The 17,534-nt window shown below is 40.8% G+C and overlaps 1 protein-coding gene across 11 annotated transcripts; it reads left to right on the top strand.

The window, feature by feature from the left end:
* The first annotated feature begins 43 nt into the window (after positions 1 to 43).
* LOC107323132 (ferry endosomal RAB5 effector complex subunit 4) lies at positions 44 to 16,815 on the top strand. 11 transcript variants are annotated; one of them, XM_085528742.1, is made up of 14 exons: positions 44 to 300; positions 1,678 to 1,749; positions 4,709 to 4,786; positions 5,344 to 5,416; positions 6,011 to 6,055; positions 7,675 to 7,743; positions 9,229 to 9,362; positions 10,148 to 10,259; positions 12,438 to 12,467; positions 13,095 to 13,193; positions 13,881 to 14,002; positions 14,327 to 14,432; positions 15,685 to 15,730; positions 16,387 to 16,815. In XM_085528742.1, the coding sequence occupies exons 2-14, from the start codon at positions 1,684 to 1,686 to the stop codon at positions 16,484 to 16,486; spliced, it is 1,080 nt and encodes a 359-aa protein (XP_085384868.1). In that variant the 5' UTR covers positions 44 to 300; positions 1,678 to 1,683; the 3' UTR covers positions 16,487 to 16,815. The 11 variants fall into 11 exon arrangements, with proteins under 11 accessions (XP_085384868.1, XP_085384849.1, XP_085384822.1 ...); XM_085528696.1 differs by lacking the exon at positions 44 to 300 and adding an exon at positions 326 to 447; XM_085528699.1 differs by lacking the exon at positions 44 to 300 and adding an exon at positions 363 to 424.
* Positions 16,816 to 17,534: the final 719 nt, after the last annotated feature.

Here is a 17,534-nt window from a genome sequence, read left to right as displayed (position 1 = left end):
CCGCCGTAGTGACGCGCGGCCGCGGCCCCGTGACGGGCAGGAGGGCGCCCACTATCAAGGGCTGCGAGCGCCGCGCAGACTCCGCCTCCGCGCCCAGGGGGTCGGTGTGAGGAGAGAGACGGGGACGAGGGCGGCTGGGCCCGCTCCCCACACGGCTGCGGTGGGACGCACCCGAGGGGCGGGGAGAGGGGCGGGGAGGCGCGGCTTTGTGCTGCGGGATCAGTTCAGCGCCGCCTCGTTCTCCTCACTGCTGGCTGCAGCGTGAGCAGAGCTACGGCCCACGCCTTCTCCCCGCCGGAGGTGAGTGACAGCTAACCTAGCCAATCCTGTTCCCGCTTTCACGCCGAGCGTCCAATCGCGAAGCTGCTCGCTGCGGCGGGGCGGAGCGTGAGGGCGTGACCCGCGCTCTCCAGAGGGTGCCGAGGTGGGAGCGCGGCGGAAGCGACGGTTTGTCATGGCAACGGGCGGCTGGGCGGCGGGAGCGGGAGGGAGCGGCTGTGTCTGACGGGCAGCAGCTGCGGGTGGGGCTGGAGACCCGGCTGTGCTTGGGGGGCTGGTGTGGGAGCCGTGTGGAGATACTGATGGGGATACCGGCGGTGTTTGGCGGCCCGAGGGGCGGGTACCCGGAGAGGGACAATAGCAGGACACGGGGAAATGGTTTTAAGTTAAAAGAGGGAAGATTTAGGTTGGATGTTAGGGGGAAGTTCTTCACTAGGAGAGTGGTGAGGCCCTGGAACAGGCTGCCCAGGGAGGTTGTGGATGCCCCGTCCTTGGAGGTGTTCAAGACCAGGTTGGACGGGGCCCTGGGCAATGTGTATGTTTGGTGGCCCTGCCAGGCAGGGGGGTTGGAACTACATGATCCTTGAGGTCCCTTCCAACCCGGGTTGTTCTGTAATTCTGTGATTCCGTGAAGGGCACTTGGTTGTGACAGAAATGACTGTGGTGGGCCCGGGTGGTGTGTGCCAATGTGATGCCGGGCTGTCTCCGTGTCTGTCTGTGCTTTCCTTCCCCACGGAACCTGAAGAAAGCTGTTTGCAAAAAGATTCTTCTTTGTCTAGAGCAACGTGTGCTAGAGGAGCTGGGAGAGGAGGGCAAAAACCCAACTTGTGATTCTTGTTATGTGCGAGGTTCCTGGTATCCCTGCAGCAGTTTTATTTCCCCTTGTGCTGCCTTTATCTGAGCTACTCAAGCTGTATTCCTTTCAGCTGGCTGGCAAGCTCCCCATCTACTGCTGGGCTAACACATCATCCGTTGCCTTCTGCAGTACATCTCAGTCCCCACCATTTGCTGCACTGTTGACGATGACATTGAGACAATGTGTTATAGGGTAACAGTTGAGGCATTGGCACAGCTGCCCATAGAAGCTGTGGTGCCCCTTCCCTGCAGACGCTCAAGGCCAGGTTGGATGGGGCCCTGGGCAGCCTGAGCTGGTGGGGGGCAGCCCTGCCCACGGCAAGTATTGTAGAGGTGTGGACTTTGAGGCCCCTTCCAACCCGAGCCACTCTATGGTTCTGTGATTCTATCATGCTTTATCTGTTCTAAAATGTATTTTAAGACTCATCGTGTCTCTGTTGCTTGCAAACAATCGTTATTCTGCTTAGAAATTAATGTAATGCTTTAGTTGCTTATTTTCTCTGTACTTGCTGCGTGATTACAGTTACTGTGTCCTTTTTCCAGGTCACCATGAAGGCCTTGTATTGTCAGCAGAATTCATCCGGAGAGGAAGTGACCTTTATCTTCCAGGAAAGAGTGAGTTCTGATCATAACGACACAATTAATCATTCAGTGGAAGAAGGGAGTGAAACTTAAAAGGACCGGTGTTAGCCTTGTGCAGGCAGGTAAATGAAGGTAGGAGATAAGTATTTTACCATCATGATGCAGCACTTGGCAAGGGCTGTGCTACGTTTCTGTCTGCAGTTTTGCTGTCTGCAGTTTAAAAACAGCTTTTATTGCATTGCTGCAAAGCTGGAGTTCATTTATTTTATACTCCCATTTCTTGAGTGGATTTTCTAGTTATTGAAAAAGTAGAAATGTAGCTTGAGAAGTTTACCAAGTTTAAAGTGTCCCTGCTGTTAAGTTCTTTGCTCTGTTTAGGGACTGAAATCACAGCGCAGCCTTTCTTTTAGAAGCATTGATAGTTCTCCTCTGTTTAGCTAACCTATCTTTCTACAACTTGAAAGAACTAGAAGACAACTACTTTTCTGTCAGATGTAGTTGAAGCTATTGTGCTGAACAGTCTTTGTCAGTTTGATGTAAGCATTAATTAAGTGTACGTGGAAGTTGGTGGCATAAGACTTAAACAGGATACCAACACGTGTACATTGATGCAATATGAGTGTCTGAATATAGAAGAATGCTTATGTGGTTTTGAAGATGTGAACCCATGATTTTTAAACGAATCTCTTACGGATACGAAATAAATTGCTGCAGATACTTATGTATGTTTATGTAGCACAGGTAGCTAAGTATACCTATGAGCCATATATCAAGATGAAACAACATAGCCCTGATAAGAATCTTGCTTGAGTAGATGTAAAATCACAGTAATGAAGCCCGTTTAATGAGTTGCTGGAAGAGAAGGATGTAATAAGATGGCTGATTATGATACCACGAGATGCATATTCAGTGAGCAATCTTAAATCCACTTATGCTAATTATTAGATAGTGCTTTAGCTGAAAAGGTTTTTTCACCTCTCAGCAACACACCTTTGGTCTTTTCCTTTTAATGGTTCTAAGAGTTATGCAGTTATAAGGTGATATACATCAGCTTACTTACCCAGCTGAGAACTAGTAGTTTTTACAGGTTAGCTTAGATCTATGTGGTGGCTTCATGATTACCAGCTCCAACACTGAAGGAGGATGGAAATAGACATAGATGCTGCCAACAGGCAAACCCAGCAGCTCTGGTATAGTCATAAGTAAGTTAAGTTAGATCTTCAAGCTGCAGTCCTGTATATATTACTTTTCTGCCTGCTTACTTATTTTAAGCTCTTCATGTAGGAGCCAATTCTGCAGATACTTGTACCATGAGCAGTGCTGTGGAATCACAGAATTGTAGGGGTTGGAAAGGACCTCTAGAGATCATCGAGTCCAACCCCCCTGCCAAAGCAGGCTCCCTACACCACGTCACACAGGTAGGCGTCCAGGCGAGTCTTAAATATCTCCAGAGAAGGAGACTCCACCACCTCCCTGGGCAGCCTGTTCCAGTGCTCCGTCACCCTCACCATAAAGAAGTTCTTCCACACATTCATGCAGAACTTCCTATGCTGTACTTTCATCCCATTACCCCTAGTCCTGTCCCCACACACTACTGAAAAGAGACCAGCCTCACCACTATGGCTCCCACACCTCAGGTATTTATAAACTTGGATCAAATCCCCTCTCAGCCTTCTTTTCTCAAGGCTAAACAGACCCAGTTCCCTAAGTCTCTCCTCATAGGGAAACCTGATCCTAAGTAGAAATAAATTTTGGGGGAAAAAAGTAAGAAGAAAAACCAGTTGACTGAGGAAATGTTAATGGAACAGCAGCTGGGTAACAAGAAGGCAGTAGTTTGGATAAAGAATTTACATAGCAAAGTACCTTAAATGGTGCTTGGTCAAATTATAATATTGACATATTTAAGTTATGAAGTCATTAACAAGTTCACAGCACAAACATTTCATTGCCTCTTCTTGTTCCCAAGGTTTGTATTCTTGTTATCTTTTCCTAAAGAAAAGCAATTTTACTATGTGCATTGTGACAGTACTTTGGTTCACTGAACTAAATATGCCATACATGCAATACATCCATGTGTTTAACTGAGCAGTGGTGAGGAAAACATGCAGCTCAATATTCCTCTTCCTGAAGTTCCCCTTCACCTTGCTAAGCCTTGGAGAAGAGCAGCAGCTGTGTGTTGGGATAGATTATATAAATAAATATAAGGAAGCTTAAACACTTAGAAAGAAACGCTTTGTAGAAACAAAGCTCTAAGAGCTTTCTGGTGCGTGGTTTTGCTTTCAATCCCAACAGAAGTTTACATCACAGACTGCAGTCTGTGATGGAAATAGATGATTTTGCCTTCAGTAATTTACATAGCTCTTTTAAAAACTGCACAAAGTCAGCAGCTCAGAACTCAGTGTAGCTAATTAAACGTTTTAAATTAGCACTACTCAACTGCTTGAGATCAGTGCAGGTCTCACTGCCAAAACCAGAAGTTGGGATAGTCAAGGAGGTTTTGTTAGACTTTCTTGTATATTAGATGTGGGACTCAGCACCAGTCCTTATTGATGCAGTTTTATTTACATCACAGGGACTAGGAACCTTTACCTCAATATAAACAGCCCAGTATCTCAGACTCATGTCAAAATTATCTTTAAATTCTCCATCACTCCCACAGCGTAGTTGTAATATTATAAATCTGCCCCCTTATATTTGCTAGATGGGTAACTACATATTAAAATTGTTTGGGGTAAGAATCTAATATTTAACTTACAGGGGAGAAAAAATTGCTTCGGTAACAGTGGAAAATCAGAAAGGTCTTGTGTTCAGGTTGTACATCTGCTCAAAATGCTGTTGTAAATTCAATGTGGTATCAATTTCTTTTTCATTAAAAACTATTTATTGTTATGACTAGGAAACAAGGACTGTGGAATAGTGTTTTTAAGAGATTGAGAAGGGTTCTACTAGTGCTTTCATGTTACATCGTATGATGTATGTTTGTTTGTCCTAGGAAAACCTTCCTCCTACAGGAGACAATGATGTGAAAGTACAAGTTAGAGCCTGTGCACTGAGCCGGATAGATACAAAGGTATTTGCTTGCTTGTTTTTGTAAAAGCCAGAGGTGTTTACAGTTTCCGTTGAAGTTCTAAGCCGATGCCTTAGCTGGTAACTGGCACAATTCCATTTATGCCATCTGAGGATATGGCTTTACCACTGAGAAACAAGGGGCAGGATTGATGTGGTGTTCTTCTGTATCTCTTTAAATAAAAGGCACCTGAATTTGTTTACTAATTTATGGAGAAAGATCACAGTTTTCATTTGAGTTCTTACAGTAAAACCCTTTTATCATCCTCTGCATGTTGACTTTAAGTCCCAGTTTGGCTTGTCAGCTCATGACTCAGTCTTTTATTTATTTTTTTCCTTTATGCACTTCTAAATTTAAATGCAGAAATAAAGTTTTTAATATTAAATGAGGAATGTGCATGTTCTTTTTTGTTTGGTTGTTTGGTTGGTCTTTTTAAACCCTAATAATGTTTTGGTACTGGCCCAGTTTTCATGTTCTTAATACCGAATGCTTTTAAGATCATAATAAACGTGCAAGTCTTAAGCCCTGGTAGGAAAGTTACAACCATTATTTTCATTTAGCTGCTGTCAGAAGTGAAATTGCAGAAGGAGCTTCTGCCTGTTGGTCGAGAGATTTCTGGAGTTGTATTGGAAGGTAAGCAGTGCAATCTCCTTGTGAGGGCGTGGAGCAAGAATTAAAGCCTAATGATCCAGGATAAATAATCCAGGTTAAATAAATAATAGGATCTACTATTTGTTTTGTTAATGAGACTTTCCTTACATTAATAATGGAACCGAACTGTAGTGCTCGCATATCATTTTGGAGCATTTAAGAAAAAAAATGCACTGCAGCTTTCTGAATAAAATATATTGAGATCTCAATGTCTTAACTATGCTGCAGCAACCTTTATGTAATCAGTAAAAAGTATTTGTTGGAATAGTGAGAGCATTCAGGAACTTCAGCAGTGATTTATCTGCATATCCATCTTTGATTAGTAAAGACTGGATGTTTCTGATGCGTGTGTCTGCTTGCATCTAACTGGGAACAGGGTGCTAATGAAAGATTCATTTTCAGTCTGTGCATATTCAATACAAAATGTACATTGTTCACTAGTACATTCTTAACAAGCATTAGGTATCTTTAATTGTACGTGCTAGCGATAAGCAATGCTGTCAAACGCGTGCTTGGTTTCAGCTGTGAATATTTATGCTGGTACCTTCTTTCTTCTGTTCACATATTCTCCATGAGTTGGGAGAAAGGTGTCCTTCTTTCAGCCTGATGATGAAGTAGCAGGTAAGTCAACACTTGTTTGCTTGATCAGCTAGTGCAATTAAGAATCGTTTTATAATGAATGGCTGAGGTTGTAGTCATTGCTAAGGCTACAACTGAACATGTATTTTCAAAGTTCTAACTGCCAGCACATGAATCAGCTCCTGTAAATGAAGATTTTAATCTGAAAATATTCTCTTAGGGATGGCTTTAGGTTATTAGAGGCAGAAGTTGAGGTCTCCAGCTAATGTGATCTGTAGTAATCCTACTACATCCGCTGAATCTTGAAGAATATACACTAGGCACACATATTCTTGTAAATAAAATGCATGTGTCAGTTAGCCATGCAGAGATTGGCTTCAGATTTAGCAGAACGAGTGATTATTGTTAATTTACCCTAGAAAGCCTAATTCTCACAGGATGGAAATAGTATTCCAATTATGGGATGCAGAAATGGCTTCACTTTGTTAAAGCAACCCAAGTATGGCCAAGCATTTTCAAGCTTTGTAATATGAAGTGTGAATAGTGTCGCTATTGTGAACAGCATTGCTCATTTGGTTAAGAATCTGACTCACATACGCTGCATCTGTTGAATATTTTCACAGAATCACAGAATTATCAAGGTTGGAAAAGACCTACAAGATCATCTAGTCCAACCATTACCGATACTTACCAGCTAAATCATATCCCTTAACACCACATCCAAACGTTTATTGAAAACCTCCATGGTCAGTGACTCCACCACCTCCCTGGGCAGTGCATTCCAATGCCTGACTACCCTTTCCGAGAAGTAATACTTCCTAATGTCCAGCCTGGGTCTCCCCTGGTGCAGCTTAAAACCATTCCCTCTAGTTCTATCATCGATTACATGAGAGAAGAGGCCAACCCCCAGCTCACTACAGCCTCCTTTCAGGAAGTTACAGAGAGCTATAAAGTCTTTGTTTCCATCACCTGTTGTGGTGGCTGAAAGAATGCACTTTCAGTGAGTATTTAAGGAAAAAACACCCCGGAAAACCTGTCTGTGAGTCTGAGAGAGCCAAGTGGCACAAGTGGCGGTTTAAGTGACCATGTGAAGGCATTAAGGTTTTTGTTTGTTTCTGTGGTATTTTTGTTTTAATTTTCTTTGTGAAATTAAATTTCGTTCTTATTCAAATACAGAAAAGTCGTTTGAGGCGTCTGAGCTGCTTCAAGTGTCAATCTGACATTAAGGGAATGGAATCGGTCATGGAATCTGTACTGGGTTCGTGAGAAAAGCAGGCTCATTTTGTCTGATTTCTGGGGTTATCCAAGTTGACCACATTGGGTTTTTTTTATACTTCAGTACCGAATGTTTGCAAATGCAGCTACAGAAGAAACGAAATTACATTTCTGGAAAGAGGAAGATAAAAGAAAAACAGCACTAAATATTTTTAGGCCCCAAAAGAGAGGAAACCTTCTTCTTTGGTTTTAAACAGTGCAGTCTCACAGCACTACTTATCAAACAGCTGTTCATCCTTAATATCCAATGTAGATACTGTAAAGATGAAGCACAGGAGTGAAATATCTTTTCCTGTAGTAAATCTTTTTTCTAACAAGGATGCTTCCCAGCTATTGTTGAGTGTCAGTTGAAATTAAAGGTCTGTATTTAATCTTCTTTTCCACAGGAATTTTGCCCCTGGATTCTGAAGAGTCTGGTCTTTGTGAAGTTGTTCTAGTTCATGAGCATTATTTGGGTATGTAGCTTATATGTTTTGCCGATATATCTTACTATAGCTTTGGAATTCAGTTTGGCTTTTCTAATAGGGAGCTAAGTAATTTGAATTTTTAAGCATGTTTTATAGCAGCATTCGGGCATCCTGTCTACTCTGCCTATTCATAAAAGCACTGAATACCATGTACTTTCAGAACCTTTTTCTTTCCTGTGACCGTTTAATGGGTTGATGCTTTGCCTAAACCATTCAAACAGACTCATCTTTTTATTCCCTTCTAACTTCCCTTCTTGTTACTTCACTTTTATTTTCCTTCTTTTTCAAACCTGTCAAAAAAAATTAAGTAAAAAATTTGCATTTTTACCTCAGTTTGATCCAATCCAGGATCGTCGCTTGTGCCTATACTAACCAGATGGGATACAATTAAGGGGCTATAAATTGGAGAAAGGAATTTTCAGGGATTGAGGATTCTGGAAAACCCTGTATTGAAACATTCTTTTCAACTGCTGTGACTTTCCAGTTTCCACTTCCTGGGCATAGAGTGTTTTTATGTATGGAACACTGAATGTAGCAATCTCTGTCCTTCTCCCAACCACTTGGTGTGTTATTTTGAGTAAGCTCCTCTTGCTCAACTTTGTGTTGCATTTCTATGACTGTCCATGATCTCGATTTCAACAGTTAGGAGGGGACACCTTTAAATTTATTTATTCTGATACTAAAACATTAATTTACTGTTTAAAATACAATAAAAGATCATTTCCATCATTGTTTTTTTTAATATACGTGGGGTAAATGATACTTGTTCATGTTAATTTGGGAAAAAAGTCTTTCTGGCTGGCTTTGGCAGTTTTTGCAAAGGAAGCAATGGACTCATGGGGATGCAAAAGGTTTGTTCCTTCTAATACTTAGAAGTACAAATATAGAAACTTTTGCTGTCTTATAACTGTTTGCACTTGCTACAGGCTGAATACATTTGCCTTTTTCTTCTTTTTTTCCTCCCCTTTTTCAACTGTCAGTGCTTTATTTTGTGCTAGGTAGTATCAGCTGGCACGAAAGAGATGGTGCTGATGATAATTCCTAGAATTCTTTTCCTAAATGTTGTTGGGTGATTGCATTGCTTATGTTGTTACATAGCTTCTCTGGTTCAGACTTAACTGTCAGTTCTAAAGAGCTTATAGGGGCAGTCCAGTCTTTTCAAGTCTTCCTTTCTAGTGCCTCGTTAGGATGATCTTTGCCTGTTCAGTTCCATGCCAGACTTTTGGCTGGTCTATGGTGATTTTCTTATTTACTGTCAAGCCCTCTGCTAAATCATATAAATTGCCTACATTAAAAATGATGCTTGAACTTCGGGATTTCTGATTTACAAAGCTGTCCACTAGTTCTACCTCTGTAGGCGTTTAATCACGTGGTGAAACTGGAAAACACTTTTACCATCTCAAGTAAAATGTTGGGAATTTGTTGCTTTTTTTCTTTTCTGCATCTGTTTTTTTCTTTCTTTCTGCCATTTAGTTCATAAACCAGAAAAAGTTTGTTGGGTGGAAGCAGCGGGGACTGTTCGTGATGGTGTCCGAGCTTACACAGCTTTACACTACCTTTCACAAGTGTCTCCTGGAAAAACTGTCCTTGTCATGGATGGAGCGAGTGTAGGTAACAACTGTACTAATAAAACAGTTTCAGTACGGATGGCCTCTGCCATAGCAACTGTCTTATCACCAGAAACATTGGAATTTTTACTGCACACTAAGCTTATCAAACTCTATTCTAGTCCTCTCAGTGCCCTTAGCTTAATGGATTAGTGGAAGGGCCCTCCCACGTGAGCTGCTGAGCCAACAATACAATCCTTGCACGTTGTGTGGGCAGTGAGGAGGTAGTGCTTTTCTGCTGTTTTATTTTGACAGTGTTAGGCTAAGCCTTCAGGTGTAACTGGGGGAAAGTAGCTTACATTTTCATTCCTGTCCCACCCGTGCTCTTTAACTTTCTTAGATATAAATAATTCCATTAGCATTTCTGCGGTCCTTACTTATAATGGGAGTGTGGAGCTTGCCACAGCCAACATTTGTTAATGTAAATGCAGATGGAGCTTTTTTCTTGGTTGCACCGCTTCCTTCAACAATCAAGCGAGTGCAAAGCTGGAAGTTACAATTGCAGTTACAGTACTTAAGATTTTTAATCTGTTTTGTTGAGGAGCAGTTAGCTCCTAAATGCATTCATAGCTTCTCGGTCAAGGAGAAAAAGATTCTTTGGCTTCATTTGGAACTGAAGCAGGTCTGTGAATATTCACATTCTTGGTTCAGAGTTTACTAAATGTCTCACATTTGGATGCTCTTCTGACTTCTCCCGACTGTCCTTGCAGTATAACCTTTCTTGAATTCTTGCTGTAAATAAGCCCATCTGCTTCTTCATTGTTTGTTTGTTCTTTTGTCTCCAGCCATTTGGTACAATAGCTATTCAATTAGCACAGCATAGAGGAGCTAAAGTAATATCTACTGCCTACAGTCTTGAAGATAAGCAGTACCTGGAGAGGCTTAGACCTGCTGTGGGTAAGTTGTGTTCTTCAGTACTAAAGTTTTAGCTCAAGGAGGACTTCCTGAAATTCTTTTACTTTGGAGGCTTATTTCAACAGCTGAAAACTGCAGCACAGATTTATCATAGTCTAATTAAATAGTTTTAAAACTTATTTTGCACTCTGCACATATTTAAATTCTCTTTCAGGCATACTTAATGGGATTTTTATTTTTAATTTAATTTTTTATTCTCCATTATTCATCATTATGGCGATGACTGTCTCTGAGTACTTTCCATCTCACACCGTGCTGACTTTTGGCCCAGCCACTCAAATACCTTTTCACTTGATAAAATTGTTGCTTGTGAACAAGAAGAAAGCATTTCTAGATCACAGGTATCACAGGCTGTAATCTATGTACCCAAACCAGAGTTCACGTATAATTATATGCTTGAGATCAATTCTTAATCAGACTCCAATTTCTTCCAGTAGCATTTTATCAAGTTGCGTGGCAGCTATTTCAAGTACTGATGTAGCTGTAAAATGATGCATGTTTTACAGTAGTTGGATGCTCATATGTTTCATTGGACTTTCCCATTTGCTAAACGAGCTTTGCATTGAAGAAAATACTTGCATTCACCTGTGACTTCTATTTCTATCCTGATACTTCACGTTTTCTCTTTTTCTCCTTCAAAATAAGAATGCTACTTGAGATGTGGGAAAAGGCTCAGTAAGAGCATAAATTACAGTCACATGAAAATATACATATAAGTTAAACTGAAATCTGATTTCAAAAGACAATGTCAGTTGTCTCTGACTACTTTCTCCTTTGTTGTTTTGCTTAGCAAAATTATTTGCAGTCTTGGTTTTCCAAGTGGAGAATTACAGCCATTCTCAAATTCCATCTCTAGGTCTGAGTGACTTGCTAAAACCAGGCATTGCTGACATGCAGGCGCACTTCCTATTGTCCTTATGTTCTCCCTGCTGGCTCAAGAATCATAAGGTAGCAGAGCAATGAAATAAGCCAGACAGCCGTCCTTTAGACACTGAGAGAACAGAGTTCGGTCAATTTGAACTCCTTTCTGATTGCTGAGAACAGACCTGGCAGTGGAAGCACAGAGCCAACATAGTAAGCATGTGCATTTTGGGGCTGCACGTTCACACACATCTGCACTGTTGGGGAGTGATTCATTTCCAGCCTATCAAATGAGCATTTGGCTCTTCCCGTAGTAGCTTTGGAGTGCTGATAATGCAGCAGGAAGTGGAGTGCTGTGCAGAGGTTCTTGCACAACAGGAAAGAGAGAGGCGTTTTTTGCTGTCTGACCTTAATGATCATCAGCAGGGAGCTGCCAAGTGTTGCGTTGGTAATGTCATTGTTCCTTTTAGAACCCTGCAGATTTGTGTGTATAGATTTTTTTTTATGTTTTACTTTTTTTTTTTTTTCAGTAATCTTTGGAGTAAATATATTAACAGTACAAAGGAGGGAAGTATGCTGATGCCCACATTTCAGACTAGAGACAAAATATTAAATAATGTGTTAATATTAGAGAATAAAAGATACATATATATATACATATATATATATATATAGGAAATATATACATCCACACACACATGCATCATAGAATGGCTTGGGTTGGAAGGGACCTCGAGGATAATGAGGCTCCAACCCCATTGCCACAGGCAGGACCACCAAACCTCACTTAATACCAGCCCAGGCTGCCCAGAGCCACATCCAGCCTGGCCTTGAATGCCTGCAGGGATGGGGCATCCACAGCCTCCTTGGGCAACCTGTCCCAGTGCATCACCACCCTATGAGTGAAAAACTTCCTCTTAATCTCTAACCTAAACCTCCCCTGTCTCAGTTTAAAACCATCTCCCTTGTCCTATCACTATCTGTCCTCATCAACAGCCATTCCCCCTCCTGTTTATACACTCCCTTCAAGTATTGGAAGGTTATGGGGTTTTTTGTTTGTTTTTAATTTGAATACAGGAAACGTTAGTATCAAATTACTATGAAGTTATGACTATGTCTGTTGGTTTTGGCCCAATAGTTTGATTGCAGTGAAAAATATTAAATGATTGAATTTGAGAATTTGAATACATCTTACGATTTGAATAGAAAGGTGGGAAAGGATTATTTCTAAGTATTCTTCTTAATGATCGATTTCTTGTAATTTTTCTTCTCTTTTCATTTCTCATCCCCGTGCTTCAGTTCAAGAAGGTGTGCGGCAGCCTTTAGTGAGTAAGTGCACTTTGCAAATTCAAGTTTAACCCATCACGCTTTGGAAGTGGCCTCTAAATTTCATTATTCCAGTTGTCATTTTGTCGAGATGTCTTTGGCTTTTATAGTTTCTATAGAAGAAACTTAGCTTCTACTCCTTGTTTTTCCTGATGCTTTCATTTCTTTTCATATCCATCTGTAAGATGTGATACATTTGGTGATACCTTTAATCAGTTTATCCATGCCATGAGATAGGTGATGGTGCTACTAAGCATTATTTTAAAAAGAGATGGATATAATGAGATTTAAAGCCTTGCAGGAATCATCAGAAGAGTCAAGTCAGCAGCTCATTAGTGACTGAGCTTGTTGGGCTTTTATGCATTTACTTCTGATATTGAAGACAAGACTCTGTGTTAGGAAGAAATACAGACGTCTGTGCATGAAAAAAGGAAAGAGTAAAGTTTTACTTCTGGATTAAATTTAATCAGTGTTTTCATGTTGGTTTTCCCTGCATTGGAAAATGAAGAACTATTGATTGAGCTTTCTGATTTGGCTACAGACTTGCTCAAAGATGGGAAATGTTCATTCTGCTGTGAATCTAAACTCTGTGGTTTTATTGTAATCGGATGAATATATTGCTTTGTCCAGCTCGGGTGATCGACGTGTCAAATGGAAAGATAGATGTGGCAGAAAGCTGCTTGGAAGAAACAGGTGGCTTGGGCGTGGATATTGTTGTAGATGCTGGAGGTACGTAACTGATGCTGGAGGTATGTAACTGGCCCTCAGACCAGCATGAAGTGTTTTCTCTGATTTCCAAGTAGTGTATGTGGAAGTTACATCACCTCAGAACTTTGTGTCATCACTTGGTCCGATGTAATTTTATGTATGTATCTGTACTCAACAGGCCTCCTTCAGAAAGATCTGGTTAAGGTCTCCTTGTATTACCTCTAGTGAAAGTATCTCAAAATATTAGAGCTAAATTGGTCTGAAATGCTTCTTCTCTACTTAGAGCTGCAAAGAAGTGGTTTTTAGCAGTAGATCTGTGACATCGTTGTTTACGCTTCCTTAGTTCATCATTCTAAAACAACAGGAATAGCTGAGAAGTCTGAAGTTACTGTATCTGGCTGCAGTAATTAAAGAACATCTTAGTCCCACTGAAATATCTTAAAAGTGGATTGTATTGAATTTCCTGAATCTTCTGCTATCTCTGATTATCTCATGAGGCCAACAACAGAACTGAATTCTAATCCTGTTCCAGGCAGCCATCGTGCAGCCTGTGCATTCAGATGAATATATTGCAGCTCTTTCCTATCTTAGTTCATGAGAATGAAAGAACCCCAAGATGCCTGTTTTTCAGTATGGGAACAGATAAGCAGTTCATTTTGGACAGTGATTGTTTTCTTCTGAGCTTGAATGTCCTTTCATTTTTTCCAGTAAAATTATATAGTGCTGAAGATGAATCAAGTTCAAAATCACAGTTACTGCCTCATAAGCACGATATCATCACTCTTCTTGGTGTTGGAGGAAACTGGATAACAACAGAGAGAAATCTTCAGGTAGGGAGACTCTATCAATCAGCAGGTCTGTTTATACTGCAGTACGTGGCTGAATGGCTACTTGCTATTAAATGACATCGGTTTTCATGTAAGAAGGTTTTCATGCCCAGAAAATGAAAAGCGTTCTGGATTAGTAATGCTTTTTTTGTATATATTTTCCTTTGTGACAATTTAGGAACGCCTGTCTCAAACATAGTGAGTTAATAGCTTGGATATTAAGTACTGTTCGTTTGCTTTATAACCATATATATAAATGAACCACTTAATCTTTATTCTTGTAGAGGAAAATATAACTAAATAACATACTTCTTCATTCTGTTTAAGCTGGATCCTCCAGACAGTCATTCCTTGTTTCTTAAAGGAGCCACAGTCTCCTTTCTGAATGAGGAGATATGGAACTTGTCCAATATAGAGCAGGGGAAGTATCTCTATATCCTTTTGATGATAACTTTAAATACTGACTGCTAAGGAATGGGTGGAAATATAACAGGTAAAATAACTAATGAATCATCTTCTCTTCCCTCCTGTAACCTCAGGCTTAAGGTCAGCACAGAGAAGCATGCAATATAACTACAGTATAAACTGTGTATTTAAAGCAAGTCTGTGTATACTTTCTAAGTAGAAAGTAAAAAGTCCTGGTGAAAGGCAAAAATGCATTCTGGAAAAAATAGTGGTTTTGTTTGAGGCTGACAATTAAGTGAAGCTTTACAGGTTTTTACATTGTACATAAAATATTGTGGATATATAAATATATTTTTTCTGTTTAGATGTATCACCTGTAGATCTTAATGCAATCAGATTAACTGTAAACATTAAAATGCTTTGGCTTCATAATCTGCCTCTCATCTGCAGTGTTATGTGCAGAACATTTAATTGAGTGAAGATGTGGGTGTGGAAAGAGGTGTGCTGCCTTCATTTGCACTACTGGTGTGTGGCCTTAAGGAGGTGGGCCTGGAGCTTTTTGCTGATGGGACAGTGTTCAGTGGGTTGCTTCCTGGAATGGTTGCGGCTTTAAGGACCCTCCCTGTTCTGCACTGCAGATTGAGATCTGCTGAATCACTTTTGCAGCTTAGCAGAACAGCAGAGGCAGGTGAGGATTAAGTCATTACGCTTGTCCAAGGACTGACTATACTGCGAGGAAGTCCTCCCCTCCTCCACTGAACTAAGCAAAGTAGATTAGGCAAGGTCAGGCACAATGAGGGGTCTATTTATGGGATATAGGTTATCAAACATAGCGTTATCTTTTGGTACTCTTGTTGAACTCAAAGTCAGCTGACTAAAATGTATCTTCTGTTGTCTCCCCTAATAACCACAGCACTTTTTATCACCACTTCTTTAAAAGCTGCAAGGAAAAAATCTGCTTTTTGATAGCTCTGCATTTTGTGGAATTCTTTACCCTATGGCACTGATGCTTTACCTGAAAAAATCATGATCTGATCTTTTTAAAATGGCTTGAGCTTCAAGTGTTAACCTGGTTGCTCTTAAAATGAAAGAAGGGACATTATTTCTTCATGTAAACACTAAATACAAAATCATCTATTTGCATCCATACAAATGTTCTGCTTTAGCACAGAGATTCCTTAAAGGTGCAAAATGTTGCTCCAAGAATAATTTATAAGCTCTGCTGCACTCCCTACTTTTATCTGTAGATCCGCTGTTACCTTGACAGAGCTCGTAGATACGCATCTTAGAAGATATAATGGAGAAATTATCAAGCAGTGTTTTCAGGTAAGAGAGATGATTGCTCTTTTTTTATTATTGAGCCTAAGGAGTAGAAATCTCTTGCCAGCAAAGCAGATCTATGTTGAGAAGTTGAGGGAAGGATGCCTCAAATAGCTTACGTGGAACTGTTTGTGACCTGTTTGTAACGTAGCGGGCTAAGCCTGGAGAAACTTAGTAAAACCCCTGATTTTGCTGATGGCAAAATTTAGCAGAGGCAGCACATTCTTTTCTTGGTGGAGGAAGAGCATGTATCTGGCTGCTCAGCAACGTGTCTGACCGAGAAATGGCGTTGACTGTAAAAGACAGTAGGTCTGTCTGATATTCCTTTGTAAGAAGAGTGACAGCGTTATTAGATAGACCCATAATGAGGTGAGAGTGGAAGACCCTTTCTATTCACATGGGCTAGCAGTACTGCTGTAGAGCAAAAGCTTTCCCACCACCATCTTTTCCTTGTAAGAAGGATATATATTTATCTTCTGCTTCCTATTTGCTTTAGGGCTCTTTCATTCTTTTGTGACTCCAGGCAAAGCTGTAAAATGTTCATTTGTGTTTAAGAAGTAAAGTTTACATAATGAAAGTAAAGGCTATAGCAGCAGTCCTAGAATGTTACTATGGATCTGAGCGTGCTCAGCAGACCAGCCTGACATTCTGTTCCATTTTAGGCCTCAGCTGGATGAACCGATCCCATTATATGAAGCCAAAGTTTCTATGGAAATAGTTCAGAAGAATCAAGCAAGAAAAAGACAAGTCATTCAGTTCTAACACACGAATTCCTGACTTCTAAGCTCGTGGAAGATAAAGAAACGTAATGTATTTCAGAAGTAAATTAGTGTACGCTTTCAAGTAACCAGAATTCCATAACCAGAATGTAAGGATCTTCTGTACCTCAGCACAGTCTGTGAAACTCGTGGGACTTGAGAGGTTTTTTGATCCAGTTGGGTGAAATGTTCCCATCAGCAGTTTCTTAATAAGATGGTCTTGATGCACAGATCTTGGCTGCCCTGCCCTCATTACAAATGTCAGTAATGTCTACAGGCCATCTCCCTTGCTGCTGTTTGTCAACCATAAGAAATTAAAGGGGAAGAAAGAAATGCTGGTGGTGTTTTTTTGTTTGGATTTGTTTTGCTTTGCTTTTTAGTTTTCCCTTCTCTATCTCCTATCAGCAGTCCCGTTGGCACGTTGCTTTTGCTTTTTGGCTGCGTTAAGACTGAGCAGTGTCTGCAATATGCTGAAGGTCTTCAATTATCTTTAAAATTGCTGTTGTGTAGCTGAGAGGCAGGATGGGAAATCACCAGAATTGGCAGGGATCCTAGAGGGGAGAGATGGTTCTGAGAGCAGGAGTTCCCCCATTGCTCATGTTCTTCATTTTAGCAACCAGAAGCAGTAAACCTTAGTATCTACAGTCTGGGAGCTAATACAGTTGTATGCTTCCGAAGTTTGAGATACTTTGTGTATCTCGTTACTGTAATGTTATCTTTTTTTCTTTCCTGTGAGATCCTTGTGTTTGTGCGCTTTCACTTCTCCTTTCTAACTGTGGTCCTGTACCTAGAATAGATCAGTAGGGAGGGAACTGCTGCCATTTTTGGTGGTGATGGTGTGGTGGCTGTTGTTTTTCTCAAAGCGTGTTGCTTCCTCCTTGCTTTTATTATAGAGCACGCTTGTTTCAAATGTGCTAGTCTTCCAGTTAAGGCTTCCAGCTGGATCAGATCCTGAAATAAAAGTCCCATTACAGAAGGCATTAAGCTGCCTAGTACGGCTTGCAGTTGTCTGAGCAACTTTAAGGCCAGGTTGGATGGGGCCCTGGGCAACC

Source organism: Coturnix japonica, chromosome 1 (assembly GCF_054131305.1).
Source record: "Coturnix japonica strain WE chromosome 1, WE-NBRP24, whole genome shotgun sequence".
NCBI lineage: Eukaryota > Metazoa > Chordata > Aves > Galliformes > Phasianidae > Coturnix > Coturnix japonica.
The sequence above is the reverse complement of the archived record's forward strand: the minus strand, read 5'-3'. Positions and strand labels throughout refer to the sequence as shown.

Excerpts from the sequence above, each read along its gene's own strand:
- LOC107323132 (XM_085528742.1), top strand. The coding sequence starts at position 1,684 with ATGAAGGCCTTGTATTGTCAGCAGAATTCATCCGGAGAGGAAGTGACC. Across the intron at positions 10,260-12,437 it reads GAGGCTTAGACCTGCTGTGG|TTCAAGAAGGTGTGCGGCAG; the intron begins GTAAGTTGTGTT and ends CCCGTGCTTCAG. Across the intron at positions 15,731-16,386 it reads TTATCAAGCAGTGTTTTCAG|GCCTCAGCTGGATGAACCGA; the intron begins GTAAGAGAGATG and ends GTTCCATTTTAG.